The sequence below is a fragment of the Myotis myotis genome, unplaced genomic scaffold (genome assembly GCF_014108235.1).
Source record: "Myotis myotis isolate mMyoMyo1 unplaced genomic scaffold, mMyoMyo1.p scaffold_m19_p_3, whole genome shotgun sequence".
Taxonomy (NCBI): Eukaryota; Metazoa; Chordata; class Mammalia; order Chiroptera; family Vespertilionidae; genus Myotis; species Myotis myotis.
Genome location: NW_023416335.1, coordinates 19,300,546 through 19,317,240, shown reverse-complemented (window position 1 = coordinate 19,317,240; position 16,695 = coordinate 19,300,546). Strand labels below are relative to the sequence as shown.

Here is a 16,695-nt window from a genome sequence, read left to right as displayed (position 1 = left end):
CACCCCTCACTAGCCAGTAGTTAAATCATCACAAACAGGGCGCAGCCTTCACAGTCCATATGCTTTGTCCATACAGCGAACACTTGCCGAGGCTGGGCCTTGTCAGGAGAGGCAGCCTGGGAGAGGAACGGCGATGCCTGGTGAATTTCACTGAAGTGTCTAGCATCATGATAAGCCAGTGGTCGGCAAACTCATTAGTCACCAGAGCCAAATATCAACAGTACAACGACTGAAATTTCTTTTGAGAGCCAAACTTTTTAAACTGAAACTATATAGGTAGGTACATTGTTATTAACTTAATTAGGGTACTCCTAAGGCTTAGGAAGAGCCACACTCAAGGGGCCAAAAAGCCGCATGTGGCTCGCGAGCCGCAGTTTGCCGACCACGGTGATAAGCCTTCAACCTATTCACTCACTCCATTTCTACAAAGCACCAGTGCAGCCCATATAACTGTATCCCCACTCTGCAGAGGAGAGAACTATGACTGAGAGAGACCAGATCACGTGTCCAGTCACACTATCTGTAAACAGAAGACCTGGGGTTTGGTCTGTATCTGTCTTACACCAAAGCCAGCACTGCGTGCAGGTCCCTCTTAAAAATTCAATTCTGTCCCCCAATTTTAAGTGCATATACGTCAATATGGAAATACGACTAACATATGGAACATTTAAAGAAAAATGAAGTGTGTAACTATACTTTTTAACCCTTTTCAGTCCAACCTCAAGGCTGACTCGACAGACCAGGTGCTAGGAGCAGGTCCAACGTTGAGCAATAAGAACATTAAAAAGTACAACATTCAATCCAGTCAATTAATTTGGACCAGACTGTTTGAATTCCAAAAATAACATTGGACTGCAAAGGGTTAAGTTCCAAAGGAATTCAGGGGATGGAATCATCAGTAGAATCTAAGTGAGCCAGGGACTCTCAGTGGAGGAGGTGGACCGTGATTATATATCTTGGGTGGGGGTAGGATTTAAAGAACAAGAACGGAGGTGTGAGATTAGTCAGGCTAGGGAAACATTCCTTTCCACCCAGTCAATAACGTGCTATTTTCAGTGGGTGATGAGAGAGAGCATTATGGTCACATAAATTACCATGTACAATTTCAGTTGTACTTTCTAAATTTGTAGGAGGTACCACATATAGGACACCATGTTGAAGACAGTCAATAACTCACATTTCTACTGTTCGTGCAAAGTGTGCAAGTACACCTTTTCCCCCATCAGAGATGGAAGGGTCCTAAAAGCCTTTTCCCACATTGAATAAGAAAGAAGCCTTATAGGGTTTTTATTGTTGTTGCTGTCCCCCAGCCCCAACTTTGCACTTGAAAGTAGTGTGAGTCGGAGGATAAGAAAAAGAACAAGGCCAAGTTGACCAGTGAAGAGAAAGGGAAAATGTCATGGAAACAGAATAAAAATGGCTCGCCAGGTCCTGACTGGTGTGGCTAAATGGTTAAAGCATCAGCCCCTGGACCGAAGGGTCTCGGGTTCACATCAAGGTCAAGGGCAAGTACCTGGGTTGCAGGTTGATCCCTGGTGGGGCATGTGCATGAGGCAACCAATCTGTGTCTCTTTCATATCTATGTTTCTTTCTCTCTCTCTCACTCTCTCTCTCTCTCTCTCTCTCTCTCTCTCTCTCCCTCTCCCTCTCCCCTCTGCTCCTCTTCCGCCCTCCCACTCTCTAACAATCTCTAAATATCAATGGAAACAACAACAACAACAACAAAGGCTTGTCAGGACAGAAAGGCTGAATAAACCAAAAGAAGGAAGTGGGCTGTAGAGAAGAGGGCTTGTTTTATATTTCTGTCTTTGATTTGAGGCAGATGGGGAATATCTACTCTGAATAGTGCAAAGGGAGGAGAGAACACCGTAAGAGTTAGAGAAACAATAAGATGACAGAGCTCCCCTGCCATAGCATGTGGAGACATATTAGGACAGAATACACCACCCCTGGGGGATCAGGGGTCTCATTGGAAGACTTTGGTAAGCCTGAAAAGCCAGGCATGCCTTCAAGCTCATGGAGACCAAGTCTACGTCTTTACAAGAATATGTAAACCATTGGATTCCTCTATTTTGGAAATGAAGACAAACATCATCACAAAAATGGTTCAGGATTATAAGTTTATCCAGCAGTAAGTTTCCACATCCAAACCTCAACACTTGTGAGGAGTTAATCCAGGCAGGTGGTGTTCTAAGGGTACCTGGGATCGCTTTTGAGTTCACAGGCCGACGCTCTATCCACTGAGCCAAACCGGTTAGGGCTGGGATCGCTTTTAATGAGTATGGTAAGATACACAGAAACAGAAATGCCTGCCATAAACAAAGATTACTCCCACAAATCCCTGGGAACAGGAGGCACAGCACACCGTGCAGGGCCACACAGGAAAGCACAGGGCCCATCAGCAGGCGGAAGGGCAGGGGAAAATGTGGGCAAGAACCTTTTATGTCATCCCCATGGGAATGAATTGGAGAGGCAGCGTAAAGGGATTTAGAATTGGCTAGTTTGAATTCCAGTGGGTTCTGGGACATAATGGCTGTCTTAGTTGTCTGGGACCTGGTCCTGGGTTAGGGCAGAGAAATATTATTGGTCCAGAGTGTAAGAACTCAATAAAAGACGTGGTAGGGGGCAATAGACTCTGGATTGGTTGGTGTGCATGTGAAAGGCATGCTCACAGGCAAGTTGTTTGTTCTCTGGAGACATTAGCCAGCCCTTGGCAGGGCAATTCCTTCAGAGTCAGCTAAACCCCAAGATGCCAGGGTTCCATATACAGAAACCAGAAAAAATGGTTCTTACACATGGTAGACAGCTGTGCATCTGTCTTGGAAAGCATAAACAGTAGACCATTGACCCCACCATGAAGGGCATAAGTGTTCTGACCCTATTCTTGTCAGGAAGTTTACAACCCCTCACTCAGACTAACCAGGGTTGAGAGGAAAATGTTCACGTCACAGTTTCAACACTGAAATGGCTCAGTTACAGGTCCTTCTCCGAGCTTCCCAGTGATTGGAAAAACAAAACCAATGTAGCATCAGGTGGTAGGCTTCTTTAAGAGGCCCCAGTGACTTTACCATCCCCTCTTCCCCCCAAAAGTAGGATGTCATCTCTCTGGATTAGGCCTTCTTCTAACATAAGGTCATCGATCTTGTCTAACCATCCTGTCCAGGAGAACCCTTCAAAAATCATGAATACTTTGTTATCTATTATAATTTTTATATCATAACAAGAAATAACTCTATTGAATAGCATAATTTTAGACGAGATCAGGCGCGTTCAAGGTGGTATGGCCGTAGACAGAATAGCATAATTTTAAAGCTAGCATATTCACTCTCAAATCTTCACTATACCTCTAGTGATACCTCTCTCTCTATATATATCTTATATATGTGTGCATATATACATATATACTATATATAAAAATGTTACACACACACACACACACACACACACACACACACGAGAGAAGTAACACAGGAAATATCCACAGAAGCAGCTCTATTTAAGGGAACTTCAACCCACCTGCCTGCCCTGACGTTCACCAGTGGTGTTGCCAGAGAGCCATCTCCTTTTACATTTTCAGAGCTGGCAGCTAACCTGCTCATAGGAAATGCTACAGGGGAGCAAAAAATCCCAGGCCAACCGAAGATAGCATCCCACAACTAAGAGTAGCATTCTACCTGATAAGCTGTGCAACTCTAATAAGCACAGAAAAGTCCAACCCTTTAAATTATTGTGCAAATTAAAACCATCGGCCTTTGTTATGGAGCAGAGTCTTACAGAATTTAAAAATATGACTCTGAGACCGATATGCTAATAAGCTCACAATGCCGGTGGATGGTTTAGCTGTAGATAGACTAATGTTGGCAGCAGTTGAATAATTGCTCTGCATGTACTAAACATAACAAAGCAGCACAGAGCTTCATCATTTGTCAGCTTTATTTGTTTAAATGAGAAAAATGCTGACAGCATTTATTGCTGTAATCTCCTTACTTATCAGATAGAAAACACTAGTGACTCTTAGCAGGTCTAATCCTGTTGGGAGACTAACCGTTAGAGAATTTTCAAATTAATTGAAGGTATATGCTCCATTGTTCAAAGAAGAGAAATATAGAAGACAGGAGGAAAGAAACACAGAAAGAGAAAAAAGAATGAAAATCATTTATTTCTGGTCAATTCTTAATAAAAGGGCTCTAGTCTCAGTGCCAAGTTGTTCTGTAGAAAAGAAAGAATTCTGGAATAGTATTTAACATTTAGCACCATGCCAATTGCAGCCCTGTGCCTACTAACAGCTGTCTCCATGCCTCTCATCTACTGTTCATTATCACGCCTCCACAAAGCCCATCAGCGGCATTCTGCCGTGGCTATAATAGCTGCCAACCATTGTTCAGATACACCTGGTGATGGGCACTTGGGGAGGACTTTAACCCAGTTCTCCAATGCTTACCATTCCTCACAGCTTTATGTTCTTGAACAGTTTGGATGTTGTCTGTAGTAGGATGCTTGGCACAATAAACCGACTAAGTAAAATCAAGAAGGGAAGGGAGAATTCCTCTCCAGCCTCTAAGATGTTTTTCATTTCTCAAGCCGCATGGAAGCAAAAAGGGACCAGCATTGTTTTCTCATCCAAGTCGCAGTTCCCGTTTCCCTGGGCCATTTTAGCCCAGTGGTTCACCCACGCTGTGCCTGGTTTTCCACATTGTCATGTTTCATAATTGAGACTTAATCAAGAAAATGATTCGGTAGCTTCCATAGACAAAGCTCAGAAACACTATTCTAAAACAACTCCCCAAGTAGTATATAGGGCCTTGCTCAATTATCTGGAAAGAAGAAAAGAATCGAACTCCCTGTGAAAAGCCACTGTCTTGTATGAAGAGCCTTTTATAATGGACCATCATCTCCCTAGGAAGCTCAGTCCCTCTGATGCTTGGCTTTGGCTCTGAGATAGGTCCTCCGTGCCCACTACCTTCCAAGAGAGGAGAAAACAGGCCATTCAGCTGGAAGAGGTGAGTCCACTACTTATATATTTAAAAAATAAGTAAATGTTTTCACTTGTCTCTTACTAGTCCAGGTTAGAGCCTAAAAATATGCTTGAACAATGAGAAGCTTCCTCCTATGTTGAATAACATATGGTTATGATCATTATTGATTATTATACTTTTGTATAATGATTATTTTACTTCAGTTAAAACTATCACATGCATTATCTTATCCATCTTAGCACCATGCTATTTTTATTTCCACTTTCTATTATTATTTTGCCAAAGATGCCATACCATAGGAAACAGATCAAAGACGTCATATGTACAACATACATTATTTAAAAAATGTACAACATACATTATTTAAAAAATGTATGTGCCTGCCACTGTTTTAGGTACTGAGGATACTATGATAAGGTAGGCGATCAAGGTCTCCATCCTCAAGGAGGTTACAGGCTAGAGTGAGAGACATTTCACTTTGCCCAACAATGCAGTGTGATGACTACTATGACAAGAGAAGAGCAGACCGAGACAAGATCACACAAGAGCAGCTTCTAATTCTTCCTCAGCACTGGCAAAACCTTTTGGGAATGGTTACCAGTCTACCAAGGAATCGAAGGCTCTGTCCTCACCCAATATTTAGCTTAGCATCAAGGGCAAGGCTCTGGTAAGGAAACATGAATCTGAAACATAGTTGAAGTTTCAAAATTATGAGATACAGGAGAGCATTTTTAGGGACTCATGCCTCGATTTCTTGGAGAAGGGGCTTATATATCTCCAGGCCAGCATGCTACTGAAATAGGAAATTAAAGGTAGATAATTAGAAGGTAAAACCATACTTCATTTTACTGGCAGATGCTTAATTAGGGCTAAATGTGTTTTGCCACTTCATTCCAACAAGATTAAAATGTATTTTGATTTAAAAAAATAGTCCTCCTTTGAATGTGCACTATGCCTAACGAACACTCTTTAGTTTCCTGGATAATAACCACTCCACATATTCCTCAGAAGCACCACAAGTTCAGTCTTAAGTACAGAAACTAAGAATCTACCCAAGCTCTCCAGTGTCTTCCACACTAGAGATTAGAATTAATCAGCACCAGGGTCTCTGGCAGAGGAAAGCAAATTAACTTGATTGTGTTGCTTGATAACACAGAGAAGGGAAACTTAAGAGGCAGAAGTGGGCATGCGAGGGTTATTTCGAGGACAGCACCCTGTGAATGACTCACTAAGACGCCACACTCCTGACCTGGTGAGAAATACAGGTGTGATTTCCAACCCTGCTGTCCCAATCAATGACCTTCCATTCCTGAAGTCACTAAAATCAACCCCTGTTGGGAGATCATGTCCAGAGGTCAGGACATTTATCATGCAACTTATATCTCCCACAGTGCTACCACTGGCTCTGAGAACAATGTAAAGATCTAATGTAAATGGAAAGAGTAAATCACAGGCAAGTAAAATGTTATTCTGGAAAAGACAATTGTTTACCTGTTAATAATATTAGCCAATTTATCTTTCTGGAATTGTAAAAGTCCGTAATTTTGTATTTTTGAAGTATAATCACCAGACACTTGCCCCGTTTTTTAAGAATGGCAATTTTATATTTATCATTTTGAAGGCTAACCTTGACTGAGTACTTGCTACACATCTGAATTGCACTGCAATGTATATTAGTTTCTGTGACCCACACAATAGTTCTATGTTGCAGGTATAATGATTACTGCCATTTAAACATGGGGAAAATGAGGTGAAAGGAAGCTAAGTAACATGTCTATCTGAAAGACTTTATAGATAGAGAGCCAGATTTCAAATATGGTACCATCTAACACTAACACCCATGCTGTTTTATTTTTTAAATAATTTTTATTTATTCCAAAGAGGAAGGGAGAGAGGGAGAGAGAGATAGAAACATCAATGATGAGAGAGAATGGATTGGCCACCTCCTGAATGCCCCACACTGAGGATCAAGCCTGCAACCCGGGCATGAGACCTGATCAAGAATTGAATCGTGACCTCCTGGTTCATAGGTCAATGCTCAACCACAAGCCACGCTAGCCGGGCATCACCCATGATCTTAACCACTGGACTAGCCTCATTTTTTTAAGAACCTTATAAATCCCACTTCAAGTAAAAGAAAAACACTTCTGAATGTTGCACGGACAGAAAAGAGTGAAAAAGTCCAAAGACACTGGTCCAAAATTCAGGGTTTAGAATAAAGCTCTGCTCAGTATCAGGAATTGTTATTAGATTACATAAAAATGGCTGGCTGCTTTCATATCTCTGCTAGGGATGGAGTGAGAGTAAATGATCTCCAGATTTTTTAAGAAAAGGTTGAATTAGACACAAGAGACAAGTAGTCCTTCATACTGTGTCACAGGTTTACGGGAGGAATTCATGTTTTCCTGAAAACCTTTGCAATTCTGTCAGCTCTCCCTGAGAAGTAGAGTGATGGGCAAAGTGCAATCTGGGGTGGGGTGGGAGAACATTTCTATGAAAGTGAGTTTTAAACCCACAAGCTGTCAATGCAACATCTGAGAAACTGACTATTTCTGTGTTATGTGATCTGAAATATATGCTTCCCGAATGTACCTTGGTGATTTGTGAATCATTGAAGGCAACTTCAAATTAATGGTTTTTGGGAAGGTACTACATTTAAATTCCCATCATCAGGATAGCCAAGTTCTTAGATATAAACTTGAAAGATTTAATACATTTTTAGTTCTATCCTTCTCCCTTTTCTCAACACACTCCATTAACCTCGTATCCCCAGAGAGTGCCTCCCGTTGTTTAGAAAAGAAATCACACACAATGAAATCCCTGAAATTATATACTTTAAGAAGAAAAATATTAGTTTCCTGGAGTTGAGACTTTGCCCGTAACACACTGGAGTACACATTATTTCACTCATTAGAGTTCAGTATCTCCAAGGTAGAATAAGACAGGAGCCTTGGTGCACCATTAGGGAAACGCCTGTCTTTATTGCACATAAAGAAGTGGTTTCTCTTATTGATAACTCAAGCTTCCCACAAGCTACCTTATCTTGATCACCAATGATGGGTTTTGCTGGTGGTGGTGGTGATTTTTTATGTGTATGTGTGTGTCTGCTGATTTGTTAGATTAAAGCTCGTCAGTTCTGTGTTACTGATCATGCCACCCTTTTCTCAGAGGCATGATTCCTGGGTTGGGATTACCTCTCAACTCCAGATGTTAGCAGAGGGAAACCACGAGGGAGAAGAGTTCCCATATTTCCAGACGAAATGAGGCAGAACAAATGAAAGGATCCCCTGCTTGGGCAGAGAACGGAATGTGTACATTACTAAGAAGTATAGCCATGGCTGTGCAAACACACTAACTCCTGTCAAATAAATTGAACTTTTTGCAGGAAAGAACTCGAGCCCTGGGTTTTTCCAAGCTAAATTGCATGAAAACACACAATCCTTTTTCTTCTTATTTGAACTGTTAGATGACGGGCCAAATTACCAGAAAGACCAAAGGCAGTTTGCAGACTTTAGCAACTGAAAGGGCGTACTGCCTCCAATTTGGAAACACAAAAGATTCTGTGTCTTACTCCAAACACTCCCAGGTCCCATGCCTTTCCCATTAGTTCTGCAAAGAAAGGAACCTGTAAGTAAAAAGAATATGAAAATGATCTGGGATTTTAGAAATGGAGAACGCATTGGCCAAAGATATATAAGTAGTTATTTCCAACTTCTTAAAAGAATACGTATATATTTCTACCTCTGGCCAAATGGGGTCCCAGTCCTTGCTCTCTCGGCTCACTCACTGCTGCTGGACTGGCAGGAATTCTTTTACAGACCCAATCAAAAGTCATTCAGTTTGTAAGGGCAGTGAAGCCCTGAGCTCAAGCTCAGTGCTGAAGAACCCAAGGGAAGTAATGCATCTATTTTTCAATACCTGAGGCCACTTTGTTTCCAACTTTAATTGCACTCACGTATTGGTTCTGGGTATAATATCTCCACTCATCTTGCTCCACTTTCCACTGTTCTACTATTAATACAGAGCTTAGGAAACATAATTGCAGTGCGCAGCAGACAGCAGTTTTCATTAACTGCACAGACGAAAACTGTTTAGCGAGAGACCTTTCTTTCCTATTGATTCAATCAAAACGACTTGGAAGAAAAGGTTGTGCTTATTAAATTCTTTCCAAAAAGGTAGCTGTTAAAATTTAAATTCTTTCTCAACAGCAATTAAAACATGGTATATAATCTCTTCAGGTTTTGTCATTTATGACTTTTTGTTCTTTCCAGTTCCTTTGAAATTTGCGGCTTCTTGTTGGTCGTTTTTTTTTTTTAAATATAGAAAATGGAGAGGGAAGGCTTTTACACGGAGACAGAAGATATAATCGACACTGCTACTTGCAAGACACAGAGTTGCCTAGCAATACTGGGGGAATGAAGAGGGGGGAGCAATAACAAAACAGGATGTTGTGAAATTACAAGGGGGTACAGTGTCAAAGTGGCTCACAGCGCTCATCCAGAAGTCTTTAAAGGAGAACGGATATGGGATTTTCTAGCAGTGGTATAAAAAATAGCTGATCATTTTTCAATGTTCTGCCTCTCTTTCATTTGGAGCAGTTTTCCCAATGGGACTCTGCTATTTTGAGTTAAAAATCTAGGACAGACACATCTGAGGATAGAACAGACAGCCCCACTGAGCCACTGGTACTTATCCTTTCCAGTTGGACTAATTGAGTACATGGTACATACACCGTTCATATGCTGCCATTGTTTTATAGGCTTTTGCTCCTGTGGTAACTGCTGTTCCCTTTGTTGCCCTCTCCCAAATTTCAGGGTCTTCCTTAGAAATTTTCACGCCCAGATATCTGTCCCAACACCAGATCTATCATGATCCCAACCTTGGGCGCACAAAAGCAGAATCTTTGCTGACATCAAGATTCCATGTGCTGTCTTATTTTGCCTCGATTATGTCAAATACATTGTGTTTTTTTGCGTGTGTTTTTTTTTGAAAGACGAACAAACAAAAAATACTCAACTATACCTGGAATCCTGGAAATCTGTGTGTCTTCGGTTGTAATAAACTTCTATCTAACAGTGCCAGCAACATGACACAGAATAAGAGACTGGCTCTTAAAGAGATGGCAGAAATGGTCATTAATAAATTAATTCTAAGGGAATCACTATAGGATGATACACTCAGGAACTGAAAACACTGAAAAAATTATGATGGCAAATGATGAGGCATGTGCTGAAACCCATCCTTTTGTCAGGAAAGGGATTTGGCAATATTCTGACTGAGGAGAACATAGGAATCTGGATGTAAAGGTGGCTTATAGTGTCAAGGAAGTACTAGTATATCTGAAGTGCAAACTAGGAGACACAGGTTCTAGAAAGAGTTATGTCATGAACTAGTTGTATTTCCTGGAACTTAAGACTTTTAATGCATAAAATAGGGTTGTTAGGTTATCACAGATACCTTCCAGTTCTCACATTTAGATTCCAGAATTCTAAACATGCTTTTGGTTAGCAGAACAACATCTGTAAAACAGACACATTTTCTTTACTCTTCCTCATACTAGTTCCACATTGGAATGAACAGGGAATTGTGATAAGGTTTTAGGTATTTATACTGCAATCCCAAATTAGTTCAGAACTATATAATATTTAACACTGCATACACACACAGACACACACACATTCACACACACAGACACATATATGTAGCTTTTTGCCTTCCCTGTTCCTGATTCCTAAACAGAGACAGAGTATTACATGAAGATATTTTTGAAATAATTTCCTCCTTTTGCTTTGGAACACAGCACACACTCTGATTACTTCCTGTAGGCTGCTGACAATACTCTCCCAGACACCTAAGAAGGTATGTCTCAAGATCCATTTCCTTTTCCTATTACCTGTTCTCTCTTAACAACTTCTCCAACTCCATGGCTTCATTCTTTACTGATAATTACCAAGTTTACTTTTTATCTCTGAACTATATCAAGTTCCAGATCTACAGCTCCTCATTATGTCCCATAAGTATTTCAAATCCAGCTTGCCCAAACAATGATCCCACACTTTTCTCCTTGCTGTTGTAATTAATTACATTAATTGAATTACCCTGCTGCTCCTTTAGAGATTAATTTTTATTTCTCCATCTTCATCAATCACTCATTAATCAGCTCTAAATGCTGATACGTTAAAGCGCTTCTCACACCAGATTATCTAGCCCTTATTTCTGTGGCTACTGCTCTAGAAACAGACTCTACTTTCTCTCAACCAAATTATCCAAGTCTCCTAACTTCCCTGTTCTTTTTCCTCCTTACACAAACACTTGTGCCAGACTCATTCTTTGAAGCAGAGCTCCAGCCACTGTCAATATAATCAATCCCCATCACCAGCAAAATATCCACAAAAGTAAGTAAAGAACTCTTCACCCTGATATTTGAGGCCTTTCATGCCATTAATTGAACAAACTCTTCCAGCAATCAGCTGCTATTCCCTAACATCAATTTTATATTTTAACAAAACCAAACTTCTTGTTGAAAATATACCAAGCTTTCTTTTGTTTGCTGATGTTGAACTTAAGACCACTGAGACTCCTCTCTGTCCACTTAGCATAGTAACAATTATACCTATATGAATTTCATATATATCAATGTCCCTTTCAAATGCTATTGCTTCCATTCCTGATAGTCCTAGTCAGATGTGATTTTCTTTTTTCTTTTCCTCCATAATGCTATCTACCTCTCTTAGACATTGAATTTGTACTACACTTATGAGTATATTGATCTTACGCTTATCAGTAGGTAGAAAGCTCTAGAGATGAGTATTTGCATCTTACCCTTCTTTGAATACTTTGAAAAGTCTAGCCTATTGTATTGAATAGCATTGGTATATACTTGATAAATTAAACCGAATTAAAACTTCCTAATTATACTTTGGCTTTCTGACTTATTTAAAATCTATTGAATTGGAACTAAAAAAAAATCAATAATTTAGGGTAATACCAGATTGTATTTAGAATTAGATTAAATTTTCAGGTAGTCTGAGGAGCCAAACTTCAAAAGCATATACTGTTTCTGTTATACATTAAAATAAAAAAAGCTTTAATATTTCTAAGATTGGGTCAAATGATCTTGCTCTGAGATCCAGGACAATCCCATAGTTTTCTTAATCTCTTTGAGCCTCAGTTTCCTACTGAGGACAATGGCAAAGACAGTAAGATAATGTCTATCAAATGCTTAGATATGTCCTAGTACATTGTAAGTGCTTGATAAACATTAGGAGTATGATCATTATTCTCATCATCATCACTCATCAGCCAAAGTAACCAAACTAATAAAGAAAAAACGGTCCTAAAATTCTTTTACACTGGAGAGCCCATTCAAGTTTGGCAATCTACTTTGGGCTTTGTCATTACACAGTAATCAAAAGAACGTAAAGAACACTCAGAAACCATCGACTGTGGAGAAGGAAGTATGCAAGAATAATATCTAGGAGGAAAGATTAAAGGAACTGGAATTATACTGCTTAAAAAGGCATTTGTTTGGTGGAAGATGTGTCTTGAAAATATTTAAAATTCAAAAAAATGAAAACAGGGACTGCCTAACTTCATTTCCAGTGAGAATATTAACTTCCATGCAAAATTAGGTGTCAAAGTTATACAGAACAGGAAAAAGCAATGCCCCTGTACCATACTGGACTAGACCAGCAGGGAGCTGTGGAGTCATTTAAAGATAGGATTGTACCTTATTCAAGAAAGACAACGGTGAGTGACTTACACAGTTTTCCCAGCCATATAACAACGTGAGGGTCTGAAGAGCTATCATGGATTCTTCTGATTGCTTCACATTCTTACCTGAACTCTCATCCAGACTCTCCTCAGAGACATGCTCATTTTGATGGACCCACTCGCCATTGCATTTGAAGAATATTTGCATGGCTGGCCTTGCTTTGCATCTCAGTGCAATGGGATTGCTCTTGATGATATAAGCATCGTCTGGCTCCTCTATGAAATGAGGCAGTGTCCCTGGAGCTGATGGGATGGAATCAGGGAGGACTTCCCCGTTGTCAGTTCCTGCGAAATTGAAGAGGACATTAGAACAGAGTCTGCATAGGCAGAACATACATCAGTCAGGACACAAAGCACAGCCCACACCAGTTCTAAGAGTCTTTGCTGAAAAACTTTGCATCATATTAATGCAGCATGCTTATAAGCCCTGTGTACATAAATTATCTTCCAGTGTTGCTGGACAAGTGAGAATAATGAATAGGAGTCCCCCTCTTACTATAGCTTTAAATCCGCATGTCTGTGCTGAGAGAACGGAGATAAACTTCAGTGCAGTAAGAGGCTGGCTCTTAAGATTCAGTCTGCTTACTTTTTTTACAGCAGAGTATTATTCCATTATGTAAATGTACCACAGCTTTTACCCTTTGCGACCTGGAGAACATTATACTCAGTTGGAGAAAGACAAGTGCCGTATGATTTCATTCATATGTGGAATTCAATGAACAAACTGAACTACCTACCAAAATAGAGACAGACTCATAGATAGAGAGCAGGCAGACAGCTCTGGTTAGGGGAGGGAAGGGATTGAGGGATCGAGGGATTGAGCAAAAAAGAGAGAACTCATGGACATGGACAACAGTGTGGTGATGGTGGGAGTGGGGGGGAGGTGAAAGTGGGCATAGAGGGGATAATTGGTGATGGAAAAGAAAGAAAGCAAGGAAGAAAGGAAGGAAGGAAGGAAGGAAGGAAGGAAGGAAGGAAGGAGGAAGAAGGGAGGAAGGAAGGAAGGAAGGAAGGAAGGAAGGAAGGAAGGAAGGAAGGAAGGAAGGAAGAAGAAATTAACTAAAAAAAAAGATTCAGTCTGTTGAGTGGTTACCTCAAAGTGAACAATAAAATAATGATAAAAATAGATTTTGTTCTCCCACAATCAGTGTGAATAATGGTTATGTTGATGGAGGATGCTCAGTCATAAGACACATCTAGAAAATTCCAAATTGTCCACTTTCCTTGCCTGTGAAACTTTGGAGGTTGTCTGTTATCCTACCTTGGATAGGGTTTCTTCCAAATACTCACCAACTTAACTACACTTGCTAAAATGAATGCACACTGTTCTTCCTGTCATTGGCCATCATTGTCTATCCCCAGAACTCCTTTCCTATTTACTATGAATCGCACTTTCAAGGCTAAGAACTAAAACAAATCACTAAAATAGCTATGCACTTTTAGCTGAGGACTTATAATTACATCTGTTCAAAAGGAAGACATAGATATGATTTTCCCCTAAATTGAGGGAACTGATGAGCAGAGAAAAGCAATATAAAGGGGGGAAAGCAGGAGCCCAGATGCTGCTTCATGGCCTATTCATTACATTTAGCAAGGACCTAAGTCCAGGAAAACTACCTGAAAGTCAAGGGAAGAAAGTTGTGACTACTGAGCAACATGAGATGAGCAAGGGGATGAGATCCGTGCCTTCCAATGAGAAAGAACAAAGAACGCAAGAGCAGGATTCCAATTCCAACATCAACAAGGCCCTGGAAAGAGTCATTCCCACTCAAAGCAAACCAGTCTTAGGATGAAGCTGGGAAATATAACCTAGCAAAACCACTGGAAGAAGCATCCAGTTCATCAGAAGAGAACCTAGGAGACAGGGTCCACCCTGTGACCTACTCTGGCTTTCTGTATGCTTTCGAGTGATTATGAACAAACAAAACCTCTCATTCACTCTGATGTCAACACTGTAAATCATCCACCATCATCAATGTGATAAAACATACTCTCTACCATAAACAAACAAACACACACAAAAACAATGTAAATCAGTAAGCATTGTCAAAGGCAAACATAATTTACAATATTAGGAGTACTGTCTTAAGAACTTTTTAGGGGGGCATTCTCAAATGTCAAAAGAAGGGGGGCTAAGACACAAGAGGCATGGCTGCCTATAGGTATATTTTTGTGCAAGAAAGAAAAAAAAAGGAACAGTTATAAAAAGGGTTCCTTGGCAATAGGCACACACAAGCACTATTTGTGCCACTACAATAAATTAAAACATAAAAATAGTATGATTCTCCAAACGATTTTTTCCATAAAATACATCAACTTAAGGGGGGAAATAATAATTTAAGATGCTATAAGCTTTAAAATACATTTGTAATAGAAAAGTTTACTCATGTGTAAGTAATTGGAAGTACCAAAAAAATCACCATAAAGCAAATACTCTAAATAGTAAGAGAGCAAATAGTGTGTCATAAAAGTACAATAAAGTGACTCAAAAAATAAAATATGTATATAATACATGGAATAAGATGGGTTTCAGGATAGAATCGGAGAGGGTTTTTAAAAAATGTTTTAAATTATATTTACAATGGACTTCATAAAACATATCATATATTAATTCATTTTGTTGCTGACTGTTCATGCCAATTTCCATCCTCAATAAATACTACGTCCCCTCAGGCTTTTATAAATCAATGCATTAGAGAAAATGACAAAGGTATTAAAAGATTTTATATGGGCATCGAACAGCTCACACTCATCAGGGACTCCAGCTCTGTCCAAAGTAATTCATTGGTGCAGAAAATGGTCACTGATAAAGAATATGTACTGAACCCTATGGTAGCCTCAGAGGACAGCCACAGGAACACATTTTGAATGATGCATTTTTGCTGAACTGGTAACAATGCATGGATGTCTAACACAACTACTGAAATGGGGGGGCGGGGATCATACAGAACAATCTCTAAACGAATAGTGAGACCACATTTACCCAGCAGAAATAACATGACAAATAAAGACACTAGATCATCAGATAAATCAAGTTTTAACCATCCAATTCACAAAAACACAGAGAGATCTGAAAGCAATTAGGTTGCCCTCCTGCTAGTTTAATAAATGCCCTGTAGATAAAGTAACAAGTCAGCCTTCATCTGAAACAGAGCAGGAGAATGGAATGGAAAAGTCGGCAGGCTAGCTCAAGGACTTCCATTAAGAATCAATCAATCTTAATATTCAAAGGAGGAAACAATTTAAAGGCAGAATGCAACATTAAATCTTTATTTTTGAAGCTATGTCAAAATCACACATACGTAGGAAAAGGGCCAGGACCCATGCAAACAAGAAACAAAAAAAGAAAATAAATGTATTAAGGTGGCATTGGGAAGGTAAGAGATCACAGGTATATATTTGTATACGTCTTACCATTTATTTGCATCTTTCCAACAAAGAAATGACATAAATGAAAGTAGAAAGAAGTATATTTTTCTTTTCTTTTTTTTTTTGCTTTGCATAGTGAAGTTTTGGGAGTAATGTTTACCTGACACTGTTCCCTATCCCCCTCCTTCTCCCCCAAGTTTCTGGGCTCAGGCTCCAGATCCTGCAATGCCCTGCCTTTCAGGTGGCTCCTTTGCAGCAAGAAGTCTGGAATCTTCCAGCAGACTGTCCTTCCTTACCCAGGGGGCTGAGTCACCTTCCTCCCTCTAGTCCAGCGGTTCTCAACCTGTGGGTCGCGACGCCTTTGGGGGTCGAACGACCCTTTCACAGGGGTCGTCTAAGACCATCGGAAAACACATATTTTCGATGGTCTTAGGAACGGAGACACCGCTCCTCTATCCGTCTCCAGGCGGGTCCGCCCACATGCAGATACGCCCACATACAAGTACCCGGCGTGATGACATCATCGCGCCAACCCCATCACATACACCCCATACAAATACAGGTGTATGTGACAGGG

The 16,695-nt window shown here is 40.2% G+C and overlaps 1 protein-coding gene across 6 annotated transcripts in view; it reads right to left on the bottom strand.

The window, feature by feature from the left end:
* Positions 1-16,695, bottom strand: part of UNC5D (unc-5 netrin receptor D) — a 515,658-nt gene that overhangs the window by 215,474 nt on the left and 283,489 nt on the right. For all 6 annotated transcript variants that reach the window (XM_036301089.1, XM_036301091.1, XM_036301090.1 and 3 more), the window contains exon 2: positions 12,816-13,034. In XM_036301089.1, the coding sequence (XP_036156982.1) occupies positions 12,816-13,034 (219 nt within the window). The remainder of the gene's footprint in view (positions 1-12,815; positions 13,035-16,695) is intronic.